Genomic DNA, 22,850 nt, shown 5'->3' on the forward strand with positions numbered 1-22,850 from the left:
TTTTTCATGAATGAATATAGGCCTATCTCAACACGGCTACGCAGCTTTAGGGAACAGCGAACGAATGTATTAAATATGCTTTAGAAAAACAAATTTGAATGTTAATTTGATTAAAATATGAAATGAATGGACAATAATTAGTATGTTTATGTGTTAAAGCATAAAACTATCTTTGCGAAAAGAAGTTTTATCATCATAGAGTTCAATAAGAGTTTTAGACCTAGGCCTAGGAATAGACTCAGTAGAGAGATGTGTTAATGTGTAACCATTTGGTAATGTCTAATGAAAGAATGTTCGCCAGGAAATCTGTAGTCACAGATATCAGGAACTAATTTATGTAAAAAATGCTTTTGAATAATCTAGTGGATTGGATTTAGATGTATGTTAAACTTAGCTAATGATCCTTTCACGTTATTTCTCTTTCGCTACGAAAATAAAATTAGGTTTGCGAAAATGGGTTTACCCGAAGTCGATACATTCTTATCTATTAAAAACGAAAAGAGCGATAGCTTTGTTAAATGAATGGGATTATAAAGTGAACAATTAAACGAAATAATTTTTAGTACGCGATTCATGAATGAATATAGATCTAGGCCTATCTCAACTCGGCTTCTTAGCTTTCGTAAACGAATGTAGCTTTAGAAAACCAAATTTGAATGTTTATTTGATCAAAATATGAAGTGAATGGACTTTAATTAATATGTTTATGTGTTAAAGTATAAAACTATCTGTGCGAAGAGAAGTTTTATCATCTTAGAGTTGAATTAGAGTTTTAGATCTAGGGATGGGATTATAAAGTAAACAATTAAACGAATTAATATTTAGTACGCGATTCATTACGGTATTGTCTAATGAAAGAATGTTCGTCAGGAAATCTGTAGTCACAGATATCAGGAACTAATTAATGTAAAAAATGCTTTTGAAACACAAAATTGAAGGTTAATTTTATTATATAATGAAATCAATAGATCTTCTTTTTTATTTTCATGTGTCAAAGTAAAAAACTATCTGCGCAAAGTGTATTTCTTAAAATTAGATCTAGGTCTAAATCCTTTCTATCTTTTCTCATGTCAACATTGTAGACATGGCCTAGATCCATAAAATACTATAGCTGTCATAGAGTCGGACATTTTTTTTTTTAGGGTCTTAAGTTTGTTTTAGGGCTACAATACATACACTACGGTCTAAGTTAGTACCCAAGGAACATTCCTGCCTAGTTTTATCAAGATTGGTCAAGCGGTTTTGATGTCTATAAGTAACATACTGTCACAGACTACATTATAGAATTGTTTGTACATTTCACTTTTAAAAGAAATATAAACCCTCGACATGAGCCTCGGGATTTACCCCTCAAATTTAGACACTTGTCAGCACGTCAGGATTTACCCAAGGGACGTGATTATGGAGTTTGAAATCTATTGGTTGTTTTGAAATTAAACAAAGACATTTTTTAAAAAGGGTTAGCGCCAGAGAATTGGCGGGTGTAAGAAAGTAACGCCAGTCGATAAAATAGTGTCCTTGTAGACAGTCATGTTTCTAAGAGCTCTGTTTGAAAAGCCTTTGTAATATGTTTCATGCTAATTGATTTGTAATTTGTACATAAACTGTACTTACGTTGTGTTTAAATAAAGTTCCAGAGTTTTGTCTTATCAAAGAATCGTCATTTTTGTTAATTATTGAATTCAAGTAAAATCCCCGGCATAACAACAAGTCATACCATCTAAATGTTGTTACATCTGGCACCTCCGACGGGACAAAAGTTAATGGACAACTTTTAACGAAATTTATTCAAGATCTGGGACCAATTTCTAAACTCTTCAAAGGAACTTCATTCTTATTTAACGGAGGACAGAATTTCTGTGTTTAACAGGTCAGTTGGTTATCGATAATTCTTTTATAAAGATTTTCGTTAGAGTTACGTCTAACTCACGAAATCTATTATTATATGTAATTGGCAAAAGGAATAAGACCAATATACATAATAACTGGCAATATAAAAGACCAGTAAAGCAAATAACTGGCAATATAAAAGACCAGTAAATCAAATAAAGACCAGTAAATCAAATAACTGGCATTATAAAGAAGACCAGTAAATAATCATTTGTGCAGCACAAAGTAAACAGAAGACCAGATTTAACCAACTGTTAAACCAGTAAAAAGTACTCGGCTCAATAGATCTATATATTCAATCATACGACTCCAGTAACTACAAGTCTACTGTCAAGCATTATTAGCAAATTGAGGCTTCAAGAACTTTGTCACTAGATCTATATTATTATTATATCTGAGATAAAGCCAAAATCCAGATATCGAACATTTTGCTCCAATACAAGAAACTAACAAAAAAAAATTAAATATGGCTTCCAGTTCTAGAACACAACGATTCTTCGAATTGATAGAATTAGCCAAAGAAAAGCAAATCCCAAAGCCAGACCAGTGGCAGTGGGCAGAGAAACAAGAAGAAAAAGAATACCAAGAGCAAGAATCTGAAAAACGCATGCAATTAGAAGAAAAAAAATTGCAAGACGCCGAAAAACAAAGGCAAGACGCCGAAAAACAAAGGCAAGACGCCGAAAAACAAAGGCAAGACGCCGAAAAGCAAAGACAACATGAAAAAGAAAAAATGGAATTCGAAAGGCAAAATAAAGAAAATAAAGAAAGCATTCCAATTCAAGGTCACTCAAGTATGTTTGACAAATACAGATTAATGAACAAAATATCGGCTTTCAACGAAAACATTGACAATATGGACTCGTATCTCATAAGATTTGAAGAAATAGCTACAACATCCGGTCTACCTGAAGCACATTGGTCGAGCTCACTCCTCACCCTTTTGACTGGCAAAGCGGTCAACATTTGCTCACAACTGTCCATCAATGAACGCAGCACTTACTCTGATATCAAGGAAGCTCTACTGCGCCAATACGGAGCAACTTCAGCCAACTATAGAAAGAAATTCTATAATGAAAGGCCACAGCAAAATGATGATCCTCAAATTTTTGTAGCTAATATGTCAATGTGGTTTGATAGATGGGTATCCATGGCAAAAATAGAAGAAAGTTACCAAGCTCTTCGTCAACATATTATTATCGACAACATCACCCATGCTCACTCAGAAGATATTCAATCCTACATTATAGAGAGAAATCCTACTGATATACAGACATTAACCAAGATCATCAGACAATATAGAGCAGCCTATCCAAACAAGTCAGTCAAACCATCTGTTGAAGAAAATTTTGTCTACTTTGCTCAAGACAAAAATGCAAGATATAAGTCAGATGACAAAGTTAAATGCAACAAATGTCATAAACTAGGGCATTTCACATCTCAATGCCGCAGCAGAACCACAGAATGTTCATTTTGCCATAAAAAGGGTCACCAAACTCATGAATGTTGGAAAAAACAGGCAGTCTCCAAAAATCAAAATTTTGATAGACCCACATCAACAACTCAAAGATACAGCAATAGAGAACAATACAATCTCAACAAAGCACCTGGAAACAATAAACCAGATAACAACAAACCTCGCTACAGAAGTCATTCACAGGACTCCAGACCACAATATATGCCAAATAGAAGCTCATATAACAGAAGCTATTACAATGAGCACTCAACTATGACAGTCATTGCAAAGTCAAATGGTCTTAAATTTTATCCAGGCTTCGTAGGAGACAAGAAGGTGGAAGTTCTTCGTGACACCGGAAGCACGTCCACATTAGTACATGAACGCTTCGTACACGCAAACCGTTACACAGGCAACCACGTCCAAGCCACTGCATTCAACGGAACTGTCAGCAAGTTACCTGAAGCCATCATTTATGTTACTACACCATTCTTCAGTGGTCAAGCAAAAGCGTTAGTAACACCCAATCTACCAGTGGACCTAATCATTGGAAACATAGAAGGAGTTAAAGAATGCACTCCTCAAGAACTTACTGAATGGACAAATGCCATACAGCAAGGTCAAAAATGTTTGGCAGTAATGACAAGATCCATGTCCAGACAACAAGAACATTTGGCACCTGAACAAGTTAGCCAAAATAATCACATGGCTACCTCAGTTACTCAAGTTATGCAGAATGCAACGGAACCAGTTACTAGTCCAGTAGCCAGCAACAATCAAGAACATTCAACATGGACACCCCCAGTTACATCAAGCCCATCCCTACCGGTCATAAGTCCACCTCCAATTCCCGAATGTCCATTGTTGAACTTTGAAGAACAAGACGACATGCCCAGAGTCTCTAACAATGATACAAGAACTCTAACTGGTCAAACTGAAGTCCATCAAGACAAGTCTCATGAACCAGAAGCAGATACTTATACTCAATCAACTTTGGCTATACCAGACAAAAGAAAAACTTTTCAACTTGACTCTACCACTCATACAAGTATTCCTCATCTGAAAGAATGTGAGTCAACTCAAGAAGCCATTACAACCAAGAACATTGAAAGTCAAAGAATATTACATGAACACATGAAATCAAGATACTTTGCTCAAGGAGATCAAGTCAATTTACTGTTACCAGATTGGAGTAACAAGCTATTCTACAAATGGCAAGGTCCATTTACCATCACCAGAAAGATTTCCAACCTGCTTTATGAAATCAATGTCAACAAAGTTACCAAAGTATTTCATGTTCATATGTTTGAACATTACCATGAAACAGATAATGAAGACATCAAAGCAGAAGTTGAACATTTTACAAGCTTAGCAACTATTCCTGAGGAGGAAGAAGAAACATCATCAACACCCATTCCTGAGATAGATGTTTCATTACCAACATCAAATAACATTGACATTCCCAAGGTCATCACTCTGAATGACATAGCACTACAAACAGTGAAGAACATTAAAGGGTTTACAGACCATGCAGATTTCTTTACCAGTGTTTCTGAGACATTTCCAGTACTGCAATTTGAAAGAAACTCAGAAAGCAACAACATTGACAACACCAAGTTTCATCCTCCGTCCACTCAAAGGGCAACTTTTCTTCAGAAAGGAACAAATGAACTTCTTCAACATTGCTGTATTGACCGATTGAACTCAGACATGTTCAGCCATTGCTCTATTGAACATTCTAATGCAAAGCATTCTGCTACCATTGTTCTACAGCGTCAAAGTTCATCAACCAGAAAATTGAGTTTTGGTTTCGGACAGTTCTTATTTTCACCAAACTCAAACGCGGTTCAATCAGACATTATCTGTGAGATCAATATGACATGGAGACAACAGCTTCATAAACTGAAAGACCTTTTCTTCAAGTTTAGAAAAAGCGTACACACATCCATGACGGCAACTCAGAAGTATTCCGAACTTCACACTTACATTTTATATATGTACTACAGCATATTTAGTGCCACTTGATCCATTATCATTCATACTCGTCAAGGAAGAACAGTATTCAGTTGTACTTAATCAATTAATTTGTCTACTCATTTTTTCCACAGGTATTCTATATCAGATGTTACATTTATTTTAGCACCAAGCAACCCACTGAGGAAGGTCACTCATTCAAGATACTTTGTTTATTATGTTTCAGCATCTTTGCATATGACATGCATCAGACATTTTAATTTTTAAATCATGAGCATTTTATTTCAGGTATTTTATTTCAGGTCGAATATTATTGCATATATCCTATTATAATAGTACAGATACATGACAGACAATTGAAATTTTTCATTGCTTCACACATGTTGAGATTTATATCACATTGAGTATTATTATTCAGAAGATTGATCACATTGAGTACTATTTTCTCAGAAGATTGTCATGTACTATCACAATTATTTTTTCTATGTCAATTTTTCATATGCAATATATTTTTCCATGTACACATTTTCATATTAGTACTAACCAAATGAGTTATAATGTCATATTTTAATTTCATCATGAAGCTTCATAACTTATTCAATTCAAGATTTCATTTATCCAAGTATTATGCTTTGTACAACTTTTGATATTATTCATGACAAGCATTGTCTCATTTTCATAACCACTTGAATGGTGAAACAGGTGTTCAAAGTCATCTATAATTTTATTCACTGCATTTACATTTTTTTTATTATTGTTGTTATCTCCAAGTTGACTTTATTTTGTCATATGTTACCTCAACCATTTTTCTATAATTTCATGTATGGTATTTTGTGTATATTTAAATAATTTTAATACATATGAGCATTTCTATTACCATACAAATGCTAAATGGAGGGGGGGGGGTAATATGTCACAGATTACATTATAGAATTGTTTGTACATTTCACTTTTAAAAGAAATATAAACCCTCGACATGAGCCTCGGGATTTACCCCTCAAGTTTAGACACTTGTCAGCACGTCAGGATTTACCCAAGGGACGTGATTATGGAGTTTGAAATCTATTGGTTGTTTTGAAATTAAACAAAGACATTTTTTAAAAAGGGTTAGCGCCAGAGAATTGGCGGGTGTAAGAAAGTAACGCCAGTCGATAAAATAGTGTCCTTGTAGACAGTCATGTTTCTAAGAGCTCTGTTTGAAAAGCCTTTGTAATATGTTTCATGCTCATTGATTTGTAATTTGTACATAAACTGTACTTACGTTGTGTTTAAATAAAGTTCCAGAGTTTTGTCTTATCAAAGAATCGTCAATTGTGATTCTAGATCGTCATTTTTGTTAATTATTGAATTCAAGTAAAATCCCCGGCATAACAACAAGTCATACCATCTAAATGTTGTTACACATACATACATACATACATACATACATACACCTCAAATTCTACTTTATAATATAGATAGCATCCACAAAACAACTAAAAAGATTGCAGAAAAAAAATCAACCTTTGGGTCAGGATTTTGAGATTTTACCACCACAAAAGAGTTACAAGACACCAATAGTAAAGCCAAACAGACAAAATAACTCCAACTATACGATGTGAGAATCATGGGCGTAGCCAGGGGGGGGGGGTTTGGGGTTCAACCCCCCCCCCCCCCCCCCCCCGAAATGAAATCCCCCCCCTAAGGGGGGGAGACGGACTTTAGTGACTGATTTTTTGCTTTGATTTTCTTTATTTTAGGTAAGATTTTAATACTAAACCATCACTTGCCCCAGCGCAGCCAAAGGGGTTTTGAGTTTAAAACCCCTACCATGGGGGGGGGGGGGAAGACGGACTTTAGTGACATGTTTTTTTGCTTTGATTTTGTTAATTTTAGGTGAGATTTTAATACTAAACCATCACTTGCCCCAGCACAGCTAAAGGGGTTTTGAGTTTAAAACCACTACCAGGGGGCTTAGAGTTTAAAACCCCTACCAGGGGGTTTTCAGTTTAAAACCCCTAACAGGGGGGTTTGAGTTTGAAACCCCCCTACCAGGGGTTTTTGCAGTTAAATCCCCCTCTTCTATAAAACAAAACACACACAAAATGCAAACGATAATCCCCAAATTCCAAGTGCACAGTTAAGGAAGATTTTGATTTAGAAAAACCCTCCAAAATTTACGATAGAGCCCCTCTTCAATATGGAAAAAAAGCAAATTATGCACTCAAAATGTTATGAACGTAGCTAAATGGGTTTTGACTCAGTTTTAAGTTTAAACTCCCCTCCAGTGGAGTTTAAAGCTAAAAAATACATCTTCAATAAAAAAAAAAAAGCAAATTACACACTCTAAAATCTAAGAGCGTAGCCATATGGGTTTTGAGTTTAAACCCCCCGCCAGCGGGGTTTGAAGTTAAAAAAAACATCATTAATGTAAAAAAAAAAAAAAAAAGCAAATTACGCACTCAGAATGCTATGAGCGTTGCCAAAAGGGATTTTGAGTTCATATCCCCCTTCACAACGGTTTGATGCTAAAAAATACCTCTTCATTATAAAAAAAAGCAAATTACACACTAAAATTATTTGAGCGTAGCCAAGCGAATTGGTGGTTTTGAGTTTAAACTCCTTTCTTCCAGATGGTTTTGAGTTTAAAATCCCCCTACAGAGCGTTTTGAGGTGGAAAACCTCTATCTTCAATATTACTCTAAAGCAAACTACAGTTACCAAATTCTATGATCGTAGCTAAATGGGTTTTGAATTTAAAAAACAACAACAAAGTCCTGAGATTTTTAGTTTAAAACCTCTAACAGATTATTTTGACGATAAAACTTCCATTTTCGATATAAAATCTAATGCAAACTACAGTCACCCAATTCCAAGAGCGTATCCAAGAGAGGTTACATTTCTACCAGTTGCGGGGCTCCGTTAATAAAGTGCAGTGAATAGTCATCTGCCAAAATTGAAAAACACTAAATGTGGCTCAACAAAGATGGCTAAGACAGATTTTAGGAGTTAGTTATTAAGATCGGGTCTAAATCAAGGAAATCCTATGCCGAACTGGGAGTCGACCCCTTAGTAAAATTGTGACAGAGCGTCGCATGAGGTTTGCGGGACATGTTCTCCGACAAAATAAATTACGCATAATAAGAGTTGCGATGACATCCTAGTACAACTTGGCGCCACACATTCATGGAGGTCCTCGGAGGAGGTGGGAAGAGGCTTAAGAAATTACCAGTGACAGATTTTTGTGGAAACAGCTTGACGGCAAATGCGCCGAACGGCGCGGGAGGGTCTTAGTCAGTAAAAATAGCACATACATTTTTGAAATAAGACTTTTTAATAGCAGGAAAATGCACTGCAGATACCTCAGAATATGCATTTTGTTGACATTCTATGCCAGAAATAGTGCTTGGCGGCGGGGCTCCGCCCCGCTCTAGGGTGAGCTCCTAGAGCTCCCCCAGAGCCTCTTGCTGGCAATGGAGGGGAGTCAACAATTTTTCCACTAACTCCAGGAAGAACCTATTCTAGGGCACAATAAACGTGTTCCAAAAGAATGAAGGGTTAGAATGTAATAAAGATTATGAACACACACACACACATACATATATACAAATATTTTTTTTCGCGAGGGGGGGGGCGGGGGGGGGGGGGAAAAAATCCCCCCCCCCTATACCCCCCCCCCCCCCGAAAAAAAATCCTGGCTACGCCCATGGTAGACATATTACTAATTAAAACAATCTGATAAAAACTTTTCACATGTAAATTATGAATGAGTCCGGTATGAATGTGTATTTAAGTTTTCTATAGTAACAATGTTTTTTTTTTGGTGCAATGCGATACTGTAAGACCAATGTCCTTACGATAATAAAGATTATTATTATTTTTATACTGTATCCTGTATTTTTAGATCACATTGTAACACAGCAGACTGTGCTTTTTTTCCCTATTTAACATTTAAAATGATAAAGATCTAAAATTAATAAATAACTAACACAATACTCTGGTTTAAAATTTTTTGGTTTGGAAAAACTTATATTCCTAACGAAATTATGTTTCTTTATAAAACTTATCAATGGGAAATAACTCCCAAGCCTTGGCTCCTCTCCTTGCTCCTCCCATGCTCGCGTGTTTCTTGGCCTACTGAATTGTGACAAGAAAACAAAGAGGCTTTTGTAGGAGGTGAGTAACACAGAGATTGGGGAGAGACACATGAAATATGGAATAAGCGAATGTGATTTCTCCACGGCCGTCTTGGAGACATGTCATTCTTCATAGAAAGACCAGCAAGTGACCCATGGGATAGCTGCACACAGCTGAGCAGCAATCTTCAAACTAGAGTACTTAACATAGTGTTCTAATTTAAACACTTGTTCCGAGTTTCTTTTACAACTATCTATCTATCTATCTATCTATCTATCTATCTATCTATCTATCTATCTATCTATCTATCTATCTATCTATCTGTCTGTCTGTCTGTCTGTCTGTCTATATATATAGTATCGCTTATATAATATATATATATATATATATATAAAAGTGCTGCATAGCTTTATAAGCTTTATTTGTCATCTACAGCGTATTTGAGATAGATTACTTATGAGGTCAATTGTTATGCTATTTAAAACAAATCTGAGAGGTATTAGGCATAGGTTAGAGAGAGAGAGAGAGAGAGAGATAGAGGAGGCTCTGTCTTAGGCGTAGGCAAACTAGGCAGCCGCCAAAGTCCTCCGAATGGAGGAGGCCTCGCACAAAACTCTGTATAATTATTTTCTATTGTATTTTATTCTTTTTTTTTAGGGAAGAAATAGCGAGACTTGTCCTCAATGTCATTGTTGTAGTTCGCTAGGTTTTTAATGAAAGGCGAAATTTTAGTTCTTTCACTGTTTATTTTGTTTGTTTTTTTCTATTTCATTTGGGGGTCCAGCAAATTCACTTCACCTAGTGCCTCCAATTATCTGATGCCGTCCTGGAGAGAGAGAAAGAGAGAGAGAGAGAGAAAGAGAGAAAGAGAGAGAGAGAGAAAGAAGGAGAAAACGTTTAATATAGCTAAGAAGACAAAATCCACATACCTATGATGTACAACATGAAGAAAAGGGAGATAAATTCTGTCCACACTCCCATCCTGCGCCGATTATCTCTCATGATCTCCCCCTGTCAATGTCAGCTCACTATTCACAACGTATTTTTGTCTTGCTTCTTTGATCAGTTTGTTTCTAAATCCAAACAGGAAATCTTCGGTTTCTTAACATTTGGGTAGGGATTGTGATCGCTACATTAGTGATCTCCCTTATCGTTTCAATATTGATGTCAACTTTCCGTCCCCGGTAGCCAAGACTGCCCACTGACCTGCTAGCCAAGACTGCCCACTGGCCTTTCAGTAGTACTCAACCAGCTTGTCTTATTGTTCAGTACCAACATAAGCTTGACATTTTGATTAAAATCTTCAGTCTGTACCTGGGTACTGGGGTCATGTTTACAATACCTATTGATTGTACGTCAGCGATCAACAAAACAGTATTGATTCTACCTGTCTTTTACCTGCCTGTCAATGTGTCCAGACCTGGCAGTCAAATCCACTAGATGGCTATATTTATCTGCTCACTGGCTTAATAAAACTGAATGTTTTTTTTTTTTTTATTGTGAACTAAAACCGTTTTTGATGTCGCTTCATTGACGAGTATCTCAAAATCCTTCTGTGTCAATGTATTACAAATGTTTTAAGCAAAAGTTGTACACCTTGATATGAGCTTCACCAAATGTATTTAAATTACAGACTAATTTGTTACCACACAATACTTTGATCTGAGAAGTCAAGAATACATTCGTGTTCCTATTAGCGTCTTCTTGGTTCTCTAAGTTAGGAGATGTTTATCTTGATAATGAATGTTTCAACTTCACAGTTCAACGTGTCAGATGTAGGCGATTATAGCGCGAATCTTCTCTCTGAAATGTACAAAGAAAACATTCTTATATTCCTTGTTTTTATCTTATTAAATTTTTAAAGAATGAATCTGAAAATATCCCAAGACATTAAATCCTTCATTTCAGACACGTGTTCAAAATGGGCGGGAAAGTGAGAAGGGAAAAAGAATAAAGAGAAATGAAGAAAATGCGAAAAAAAAAAAGGAAAGAAACCTGAATAAGAGAGAGAGAGAGAGAGAGAGACAGACAGACACACAGAGAAAGAGAAAAATGCAGAATATATATATATATATATTATGGGAGTAGCGGGGGGAGGGGGGGTAAGGTTCACAGCGCTCCCCCAGACTCTTTTGCTGGCAATGGCGGGCAGTCTAAAATTTTTCCACTAACTCCAGGAAGAACCTGTTCTAGGGTACAATAAACGTCTTCCGAAAGATTGAAGGGTCAGAATGTTATAAAGATTAATTATGTACACACACGCACACACAAATCCCCCCCCCCAAAAAAAAAAATTCTTACTACGCCCATGATGTATATTATATTTTAATGACAATTTTGTTCTTTATCACGGTTTTTCATTCGTACTAGAACACACTAGAATCTTCACACCCCTTGACCTTTCGCCTCTGAGAAAATGTGAAATTTGTGAAGCATTTGTTTGGATGATTGCAATCTAACCAACAATTATGAATAGCGTCGCAATATTAAATCTCATCCGTCGTAGTCAATAATATATACAATATAGCAATATTAAATCTCATCCGTCGTAGTCAATAATATATACAATATAGCAATATTAAATCTCATCCGTCGTAGTCAATAATATATACAATATAGCAATATTAAATCTCATCCGTCGTAGTCAATAATATATACAATATAGCAATATTAAATCTCATCCGTCGTAGTCAATAATATATACAATATAGCAATATTAAATCTCATCCGTCGTAGTCAATAATATATACAATATAGCAATATTAAATCTCATCCGTCGTAGTCAATAATATATACAATATAGCAATATTAAATCTCATCCGTCGTAGTCAATAATATATACAATATAGCAATATTAAATCTCATCCGTCGTAGTCAATAATATATACAATATAGAATATTTGTGAACTGACTTTAATTCCAAAGATTAAGGCAATCATTTGATGTGACTATGCAGACCAGCATATTTTGTCACATACGACACAGACAAAGCCATTGATCGATTTAAGCTCCCCCCTCTACCATCTACACCTGTCTTTCTTTAGGTCCTAGATAAACACCACCTTTTTTTGGTGGGGAGGCTGTATGTAGGACAACAATGTCTTCTTTTTTACAAAGTTTATAACATCTCACTCTATGTCTGGTAAAAATAATTTTCACGTAATTTCTCCCACACCCCTTCTCGGATCAAGTTGAAACTTTACACAATAATTTATTGGCTTAGACAATACATGAATCAATTTTTAAAAAGAAACTAAATGGTAAATTAATTACTGATAGTTTATTTTTTGTTTGTTTGATACAAACAAGGGAAATGAGTCCTTCAGTATTCACAGGTATCGCTAAATGTTCAGGGCTTTGTCACCTTAGATGATTGTACACCTTATTCCTCCCACAACTATTCTCGGATTAAGTTGAAACTTTAACCAATTATTTATTGTACCTAATAAAACTTGAATCAATTTTAAAAAAATTAACCAAGTAAACAATTATTTATTGGCAATTATTTATTTTGCTTGATATACATTAAGGAAAATAACTTCTAGATTATGGAGATATACTAGTAAATATTTTTCCTCTCAAAAAAAAAAAAAAGTTTAGCGCATTTTACCAAATTTTTTGTAAATGATTTTTTCTTTATTTTGATAGTTTTAAAAAGGTCCACATTTAATTTCACGAACATCCGACAAAAAAAAAAAGCTATTTAAAAAAAAAGCGTGCTACTAAGTGGCATAATCAAAATGACATTAAGTAGCATTTGACATCATCTTCTAACCTTGAAATTATATGTTTAATTCACACCCGTCATCATTATGTGCAGGAAGCATGTCGGTGCAGGGTGAAGGTCGGGTGAAAGCAAATGAAGGTGACCTTGGGAAGATTAAAGTTTTACCAGAGAAAGTAGTCCACGCTCGATATTTCGTGCGTATTAATATTTTGTTTGATAATGGAAAAAAAAGAGATACCTGGCTACTGAGACCAGATCAAAAGGAACTTGATTACCTGTCAGTTTTAAAATAGTTTTGTAACTAATATGACTTTGTTGTGTGTGTGTGTGAGAGAGAGAGAGAGAGAGAGAATGAGATGGGATGAATGACAGTGAGAGAAAGATTAATAAGAGAATAAGAGACTGCAAGAGAGAGAAGAATACCTGAGTGAAATGGGAAACAGAAAAATTAGTGAGAGAGAGAGAGAGAGAATGAACGAGTGAATATGAGAGAGAGAGAGAGAGGGGGGGGTAACATTAATTAGATAAGTTATTGTTGGGTGACTCACTTCGGACAGGACTCCAGGGCAGAATCAAAAGCTCGGCCTTTTCTTTAGAAAAATAAAGTTCAAGACCTATATATTTTTATCATTAAATAACAAAGCTTTAATTCACTTACTCGCACCAGAAGTATTACATCTGGCTAGAGTTACGGACTGACAATAATACAATATGCTGATAAAGATAACAAACTGTCAGTCAACCCAAAGACTTTTCTTTCCTAAGACCATCCACTATACCTTTACAATACTACAGTAGTGAAATAGCTACAATATCACTCCATCTTACACAATACTTCTTAATAAGAAGCTTCAAAAAACTCTGTGTGTGTGTGTATATACACACACGCACATATTAGGCCTTGCTTTGGTTATTACTGGTCTATTCATTGGATTTAGATGTATGTCAAACATGGCGAATATTCCTTTCACATTTTTTATTTTGCCACGAAAATAAAACTAGATTTTGAAAATGGGTTTACATATGTGTATCTAATTTTTAAAAAATACTATGAAAATGGGCATTACCGATTGGTTTAAAAGTTTCGTTCTTTAATAGAGATACATTTTGCTACTTTAAAAAAAATAATTTTGGGGGCCTCCCGGTGGGGGGGGGGGGCATTTAACGTACACCACGAAATCCGCAATGACCTAAAAAAAAAAGTCAAGCCAAATTTTATCAAGATTGGTCAAACGGTTTTGATTTCTAAGCGGGACATACATATAGGAATATATACATACATACACAGAGCCTATATAAGGAACAATGACTTAAGTTTAAATGAAAAGTTTCTATGTGAAATAAAATTCATTAAATTACATTACCTTACGTACACTCAGCAGTATCCAAATGGTCTTTAGAAAACATGATGTCATTAGTAAGTAACACGTATAAAGCTTTACCAAACATCAAATGATCCACCGTGAAGAATACGTATCATTGATATTACACATATATTGGTTATCGTAATCAAATGTCCGTTTAGTCCTCATTGCTAATAATATTAATAATATAACAACATCGCATAACATAGTTTAGCCAATCACAATCAGACACGTAAAGAGTTGCATTCTGGTTTTTTCCCTTACCTCCCTCACCACGTGACCAAGAACTATTCGGTCATGGTTAACCTGTGCCACCAACACAGTGCTCAGTTCGTGTAACTAAGTACGACAACTCAACCAGAATATAGGAAGTAGTACACATAGTTACATATTTTAACCTCAATACGTTCAGCCTTCCGATAGAAGTAAATAAAATAATCTTTATATCGGCCTGATATCTAGCTACTGTATCTCAGAGTCATATAGCACAAACATATTTGCATCCTTATTTAAATGATTGTATTGTTACCAGCAGACTTTAACTATCGGCTCATCTCATTTCCATCTGCACAATCCTATATCAACGTTAGATCACTGGCCGGATGACAAGATCCCTAAATATATAGTAGATCTATATATCTATTATAAAACCGGTTGGCTACCTATCAGTGTCACGTGTAAGAGTCACCACTCGAGTTGAGTTGTGTGTTTACTGAGCGTTGAAAGGAAGCACGGAAACCTTCTCTCAGATACTCAAACTAGCCTCCCGCCCCACTGGTCCACACAAAAGGTTGGACCAAATCGAACTGAGCATGATATAATCACGAAGGATGCGCTACACTAGAGTAATTGTTTAGTAAAATATCTTTCAATTATGTATAAACAGACATTTCATGATCATATGTTATCTCATACGTCTATATGTCAACATTAATCTTATAATCATATGTCTATGTATCAACATTAATCTTATAATCATACGTCTATGTGTCAACGTTAATCTTATAATCATATATCAATGTATCCACATCGATTTTTAATCATATTTCTTCGTAAATTTGGTGTAGATATTATAATTCATCTCTCAACGTTATATTTCATAATTATAATTCATTATGATTTGAATACCAGTCCCCGTATCAGAATCAAAGTACAAACATCACTAGTAAATCAAGTAGAACCAATCAAAGTACAAACATCACTTGTAAATCAAGTAGAACCAATCAAAGTACAAACATCACTTGTAAATCAAGTAGAACCAATCAAAGTACAAACATCACTTGTAAATCAAGTAGAACCAATCAAAGTACAAACATCACTTGTAAATCAAGTAGAACCAATCAAAGTACAAACATCACTTGTAAATCAAGTAGAACCAATCAAAGTACAAACATCACTTGTAAATCAAGTAGAACCAATCAAAGTACAAACATCACTTGTAAATCAAGTAGAACCAATGTTGACCCACGCCTAGATAGAAAGTTGACATCCCAGCAGACACCAGCGGGTACAGAAGCTTAAGTTGTCTACTTCCATCTTCACAGTTTGGTTTGAAATGACCATTGCTCTTTGTCCGGCGTACGGACACAAAGGAAAAATGATGTCACACTGACCCTCATGTGACATCAGGTAATACAATCAAGATCTGCTGGGAGAGGGCCCCAAGGGAAGTATGGCCAGACGAGAGCTCGCTTGGCCGTAACCGAGTGGCCAGTGGGGGGGGGGGGGCGGGTCGCGGGGAAACTGAGAGCTAATTTAACGCTAAGGACAAAATTTATCTCATTTGCTGACCATATGCGTGAAATCTTGGCACACTTGTGCTCAAAGATTGGCCAGGCGATTGACTAAGAGAACCCTTGGTCTACAGATGTTGTCTCATTTCGTGTCTTTAGAAGTCCCGTCTGTCAACTTCAGCGGCATGACCTGTTTGTATCTCCAACGTCCCTAACTTCTACGACCAGTGTGGATTGTAAAACTAACTTGTAAAAGTAAAATATTGGCACGTGACCTTCACGCGCGTCCTGGGTTGTATAACGCTATGCAAACGTTGATACCTGAAGATACAGTGATACAACAACTGCCAAGAGTTAACCTACAGGTCAAAGCAATAATACCTAAAACACTGAACCATGACTTAACAAACTGAAACACAAGATAATCAAACACTCAGAAAAACACAAAGATAACGACACATTTTTTATTCCATATGATAGGACAAATTCATATAATTGCTTCATCTTCAATGTTATCGTGAGAGCATGGGACGGACTGCCTGAATCAGTTAGGAAAACCAACGGTTTGGTATGTGTCTCTAATTAGCATGCACCAGTCGTGGCAAATATGAAGGTCGTAACTGGGTTTGTGTAGTCGCTTGAGATACTGGAGTCCTTGATATTCGTAATAGAAGACAATACATTGATTGGACATGAATGACTAAATTAACATATGTATAAGAGTAGGACATATGGATAATTGTAGGACATATGTATAAGAGTAGGACAAATGGATAAGAGAAGGACATATGGATAATTGTAGGACATATGGATAATTGTAGGGACATATGGATAAGAGTAGGACATATGGATAAGAGTAGGACATATGGATAAGAGTAGGACATATGGATAAGTGTAGGACATAATTATCTTCTTTTCATGGAAAAGATTTATAAGTAAAAACAAAAATAGAATGCAGACAATTTTTCTTTTCGATTATTGTCCTGGCTCCATCTTTCTGTTGTTTCACTTCAAAAAAAATGAAAAAAAAAGTACAATCTATCAGTTTCTATAACACTATTTATACGCTTTACTAAATGGTTTCTCGTGTATCTATCAAGGCCGTTCTTAAAACAGACACCTGGTTGGCTTAATGCAGACATAGCGTACAAGAAAATATGTTTATAATCACTGTCAAAGTGACACAACATAAGACAAGGATTTTATTATTTAAAAAAAAGGGAGAAATCTGACAATGATAAGAGTACATTTGATGTACTTATAGCGCATTTCAAACTTAGTTTGAAATTTGTGACTAAAAATATTTTTCCCTTGCAAACTACTTAAGGGGAAAGTCGCGGTACACCAGGAAACTTTGAAGTAAAGATAACATGTAAAGACCGCTAGGGAGTGTCCATTGTTGTTTTATGCTTGAAACAAAATTAATAACACAAAGGCTATAAAAACTAGTTCTTAGCTTTTTTTTATCTATTTATAGAGTATGAGTATACAATACATACAATGTGGTAACAGTATACAATATATAATATAAAATATATAAAATATATTTCAAAAAGAAAAAAAGAAAGCTTATAATACGTGTAATTATATGTATTATTTTGAAACAATCATGTTATTATTTTTTACTAGGTCTACAATAACAGTATTAACATTATACGATTGGAAATATTTTTACCAATTGATTTTGTTTAGCGCAAATTCTTACTCATAGCATGTTCAGTGCGAAAAGGTTTAATCAATTGTGTGGACCTGTTGAGTAGGTGGAAAGGAGGGGGTATCTGGGAGAAGGTTTTGATGCTGCCTTTTCAAGAGCAAGTTTTAACAAAAAGACTTTAATTTGCAGGTAATGTTACGAGTCCCCAAGCTCACAAAGTGCTTATGAAACTTGGTTTTATAGTTATCTATAGTTAGTTTCAAATTTTACACAAGGCTTATCTTCCCTTAGCTAGTACTGTCTCTATAAAACAAAATAATTAATTTTGACTGACTATAGACTTGGTCAATTCTTTATTGATTTATGTGTTGTTAGAGACTATAAATAATTGTACAAAGTTTCAACTTGATCCTACAGTGTAAGAAATAATGTGCACAAAATGTGTATCAAACAGATAGACAGCTAGATTGTGTTGATCTAAGCTTTATATAAAAGAGGCGCACAAGTTAAATGTTCAACATTAATTAGCTGCTGACACTTAATGGTGGTAAACGCCTCTGACTTCAAATTATACACCATTTAGTTCCAGTCAGTATTCAGTTTTATCGTAGCTCTGGCTTTTACCACCAATCCTACTGCCTGTTCTGCACCCAGTTTTATCGTAGCTCTGGCTTTTACCACCAATCCTACTGCCTGTTCTGCACCCAGTTTTATCGTAGCTCTGGCTTTTACCACCAATCCTACTGCCTGTTCTGCACCCAGTTTTATCGTAGCTCTGGCTTTTACCACCAATCCTACTGCCTGTTCTGCACCCAGTTTTATCGTAGCTCTGGCTTTTACCACCAATCCTACTGCCTGTTCTGCACCCAGTTTTATCGTAGCTCTGGCTTTTACCACCAATCCTACTGCCTGTTCTGCACCCAGTTTTATCGTAGCTCTGGCTTTTACCACCAATCCTACTGCCTGTTCTGCACCCAGTTTTATCGTAGCTCTGGCTTTTACCACCAATCCTACTGCCTGTTCTGCACCCAGTTTTATCGTAGCTCTGGCTTTTACCACCAATCCTACTGCCTGTTCTGCACCCAGTTTTATCGTAGCTCTGGCTTTTACCACCAATCCTACTGCCTGTTCTGCACCCAGTTTTATCGTAGCTCTGGCTTTTACCACCAATCCTACTGCCTGTTCTGCACCCAGTTTTATCGTAGCTCTGGCTTTTACAACCAATCCTACTGCCTGTTCTGCACCCAGTTTTATCGTAGCTCTGGCTTTTACCACCAATCCTACTGCCTGTTCTGCACCCAGTTTTATCGTAGCTCTGGCTTTTACCACCAATCCTACTGCCTGTTCTGCACCCAGTTTTATCGTAGCTCTGGCTTTTACCACCAATCCTACTGCCTGTTCTGCACCCAGTTTTATCGTAGCTCTGGCTTTTACCACCAATCCTACTGCCTGTTCTGCACCCAGTTTTATCGTAGCTCTGGCTTTTACCACCAATCCTACTGCCTGTTCTGCACCCAGTTTTATCGTAGCTCTGGCTTTTACAACCAATCCTACTGCCTGTTCTGCACCCAGTTTTATCGTAGCTCTGGCTTTTACCACCAATCCTACTGCCTGTTCTGCACCCAGTTTTATCGTAGCTCTGACTTTTACAACCAATCCTACTGCCTGTTCTGCACCCAGTTTTATCGTAGCTCTGGCTTTTACCACCAATCCTACTGCCTGTTCTGCACCCAGTTTTATCGTAGCTCTGGCTTTTACAACCAATCCTACTGCCTGTTCTGCACCCAGTTTTATCGTAGCTCTGGCTTTTACAACCAATCCTACTGCCTGTTCTGCACCCAGTTTTATCGTAGCTCTGGCTTTTACCACCAATCCTACTGCCTGTTCTGCACCCAGTTTTATCGTAGCTCTGGCTTTTACAACCAATCCTACTGCCTGTTCTGCACCCAGTTTTATCGTAGCTCTGGCTTTTACCACCAATCCTACTGCCTGTTCTGCACCCAGTTTTATCGTAGCTCTGGCTTTTACAACCAATCCTACTGCCTGTTCTGCACCCAGTTTTATCGTAGCTCTGGCTCTACAACCAATCCTACTGCCTGTTCTGCACCCAGTTTTATCGTAGCTCTGGCTTTTACCACCAATCCTACTGCCTGTTCTGCACCCAGTTTTATCGTAGCTCTGGCTTTTACAACCAATCCTACTGCCTGTTCTGCACCCAGTTTTATCGTAGCTCTGGCTTTTACCACCAATCCTACTGCCTGTTCTGCACCCAGTTTTATCGTAGCTCTGGCTTTTACCACCAATCCTACTGCCTGTTCTGCACCCAGTTTTATCGTAGCTCTGGCTTTTACCACCAATCCTACTGCCTGTTCTGCACCCAGTTTTATCGTAGCTCTGGCTTTTACCACCAATCCTACTGCCTGTTCTGCACCCAGTTTTATCGTAGCTCTGGCTTTTACCACCAATCCTACTGCCTGTTCTGCACCCAGTTTTATCGTAGCTCTGGCTTTTACCACCAATCCTACTGCCTGTTCTGCACCCAGTTTTATCGTAGCTCTGGCTTTTACCACCAATCCTACTGCCTGTTCTGCACCCAGTTTTATCGTAGCTCTGGCTTTTACAACCAATCCTACTGCCTGTTCTGCACCCAGTTTTATCGTAGCTCTGGCTTTTACCACCAATCCTACTGCCTGTTCTGCACCCAGTTTTATCGTAGCTCTGGCTTTTACCACCAATCCTACTGCCTGTTCTGCACCCAGTTTTATCGTAGCTCTGGCTTTTACCACCAATCCTACTGCCTGTTCTGCACCCAGTTTTATCGTAGCTCTGGCTTTTACCACCAATCCTACTGCCTGTTCTGCACCCAGTTTTATCGTAGCTCTGGCTTTTACCACCAATCCTACTGCCTGTTCTGCACCCAGTTTTATCGTAGCTCTGGCTTTTACAACCAATCCTACTGCCTGTTCTGCACCCAGTTTTATCGTAGCTCTGGCTTTTACCACCAATCCTACTGCCTGTTCTGCACCCAGTTTTATCGTAGCTCTGGCTTTTACAACCAATCCTACTGCCTGTTCTGCACCCAGTTTTATCGTAGCTCTGGCTTTTACCACCAATCCTACTGCCTGTTCTGCACCCAGTTTTATCGTAGCTCTGGCTTTTACAACCAATCCTACTGCCTGTTCTGCACCCAGTTTTATCGTAGCTCTGGCTTTTACAACCAATCCTACTGCCTGTTCTGCACCCAGTTTTATCGTAGCTCTGGCTTTTACCACCAATCCTACTGCCTGTTCTGCACCCAGTTTTATCGTAGCTCTGGCTTTTACCACCAATCCTACTGCCTGTTCTGCACCCAGTTTTATCGTAGCTCTGGCTTTTACCACCAATCCTACTGCCTGTTCTGCACCCAGTTTTATCGTAGCTCTGGCTTTTACAACCAATCCTACTGCCTGTTCTGCACCCAGTTTTATCGTAGCTCTGGCTCTACAACCAATCCTACTGCCTGTTCTGCACCCAGTTTTATCGTAGCTCTGGCTTTTACCACCAATCCTACTGCCTGTTCTGCACCCAGTTTTATCGTAGCTCTGGCTTTTACAACCAATCCTACTGCCTGTTCTGCACCCAGTTTTATCGTAGCTCTGGCTTTTACCACCAATCCTACTGCCTGTTCTGCACCCAGTTTTATCGTAGCTCTGGCTTTTACAACCAATCCTACTGCCTGTTCTGCACCCAGTTTTATCGTAGCTCTGGCTTTTACAACCAATCCTACTGCCTGTTCTGCACCCAGTTTTATCGTAGCTCTGGCTTTTACAACCAATCCTACTGCCTGTTCTGCACCCAGTTTTATCGTAGCTCTGGCTTTTACAACCAATCCTACTGCCTGTTCTGCACCCAGTTTTATCGTAGCTCTGGCTTTTACAACCAATCCTACTGCCTGTTCTGCACCCAGTTTTATCGTAGCTCTGGCTTTTACCACCAATCCTACTGCCTGTTCTGCACCCAGTTTTATCGTAGCTCTGGCTTTTACCACCAATCCTACTGCCTGTTCCTATAGGTCGTATAGCGTATAGACCAACCTGCATGGCTGTGTCCAGCTCATTGATCACGTCACGACCGGGACTAAATGGACAATGTTTCTTTACTGGACTCATCCAAGCAGAAACCGGAGCCACGTTCTGCGCTCCCTTGGGGCGCTTGTCTACATGCCGTTTAGAATGGTCCCCTGGCAACGAGAGCGCCCGATGGCTACAATTACATAGAAAACACATACGTGTTAACTCTGAGAGGGAGCAGATATGAACTCACGCGAAATCGGGGCTATCAAAAAAAGAGCTTGGAAATGAAAACTGACGTCTGCTTAAATTCGTATCATATCAAGATAGAAACCGGAAGTTCATAGCGAGCAGGCGTGTTCTTTGAAACAACGCTAAAACTCGCACTCTTTTATTAATCACTTTAAAAATGTGTCATTGTTTCAGTACTTTGTTGTTACTAAAAACGAAAAAAAAATATAATAACATGGAATGCCTTAAAGTAAAATATTGCAAAAAGATCACTGAGGGTTCCATGACGTCATCAATAGATGCGGTGCTATATTGGGCCTGGGGGGGGGGCTTTATCTTTCCTGGACAAACTTGGACGATAGGAATCAATAGCTTCCATGATCTAATGAACATAGTTAGAAGAGAAGAAATAAGCTAGATAAGCATTGGTCTCGTGGGGACCAGCATGTGATCTGTCATGGCTGCTGTGTCCAGGTCTAGCATGGTGACGTGATTAATTATGTTATTTCTGGGACCTTCTGGTTGGCTGCTGTCGTGATTACAAGACATTCTTCTCTGATTATAATATATTGTTCAAGAAGGGTTTACACTAGATAACCCATCGGGTCAAGGTGTTTCTCTTTCCTTCAGAGTTAGACTTTAAGTAATGTGTGGTG

At 37.4% G+C, this 22,850-nt stretch overlaps 2 protein-coding genes across 7 annotated transcripts in view; one reads left to right on the forward strand and one right to left on the reverse strand.

Annotated features, from left to right (window-relative positions):
• Positions 1 to 22,850, reverse strand: part of LOC106060624 (limbic system-associated membrane protein-like) — a 128,622-nt gene that overhangs the window by 90,480 nt on the left and 15,292 nt on the right. For 2 of the 6 annotated variants that reach the window (XM_056034355.1, XM_056034383.1), the window contains exon 2: positions 10,366 to 11,239. In XM_056034355.1, the coding sequence (XP_055890330.1) occupies positions 10,366 to 10,438 (73 nt within the window). In that variant the 5' untranslated portion in view covers positions 10,439 to 11,239. The other 4 variants (XM_056034363.1, XM_056034369.1, XM_056034376.1 and 1 more) reach the window with 4 other exon arrangements.
• Positions 13,262 to 21,439, forward strand: LOC129924314 (uncharacterized). The gene is made up of 3 exons (XM_056018581.1): positions 13,262 to 13,336; positions 18,498 to 19,871; positions 19,973 to 21,439. Exons 1-3 carry the CDS (start codon positions 13,262 to 13,264, stop codon positions 21,437 to 21,439), a joined length of 2,916 nt encoding a protein of 971 aa, XP_055874556.1.

Source organism: Biomphalaria glabrata, chromosome 1, assembly GCF_947242115.1.
Source record: "Biomphalaria glabrata chromosome 1, xgBioGlab47.1, whole genome shotgun sequence".
Lineage (NCBI taxonomy): Eukaryota > Metazoa > Mollusca > Gastropoda > Planorbidae > Biomphalaria > Biomphalaria glabrata.

Excerpts from the sequence above, each read along its gene's own strand:
- LOC129924314 (XM_056018581.1), top strand. The coding sequence starts at position 13,262 with ATGTCGGTGCAGGGTGAAGGTCGGGTGAAAGCAAATGAAGGTGACCTT. Across the intron at positions 13,337-18,497 it reads TTAAAGTTTTACCAGAGAAA|TTCCAGTCAGTATTCAGTTT; the intron begins GTAGTCCACGCT and ends TACACCATTTAG. Across the intron at positions 19,872-19,972 it reads GTTCTGCACCCAGTTTTATC|TTTTATCGTAGCTCTGGCTC; the intron begins GTAGCTCTGGCT and ends TTCTGCACCCAG.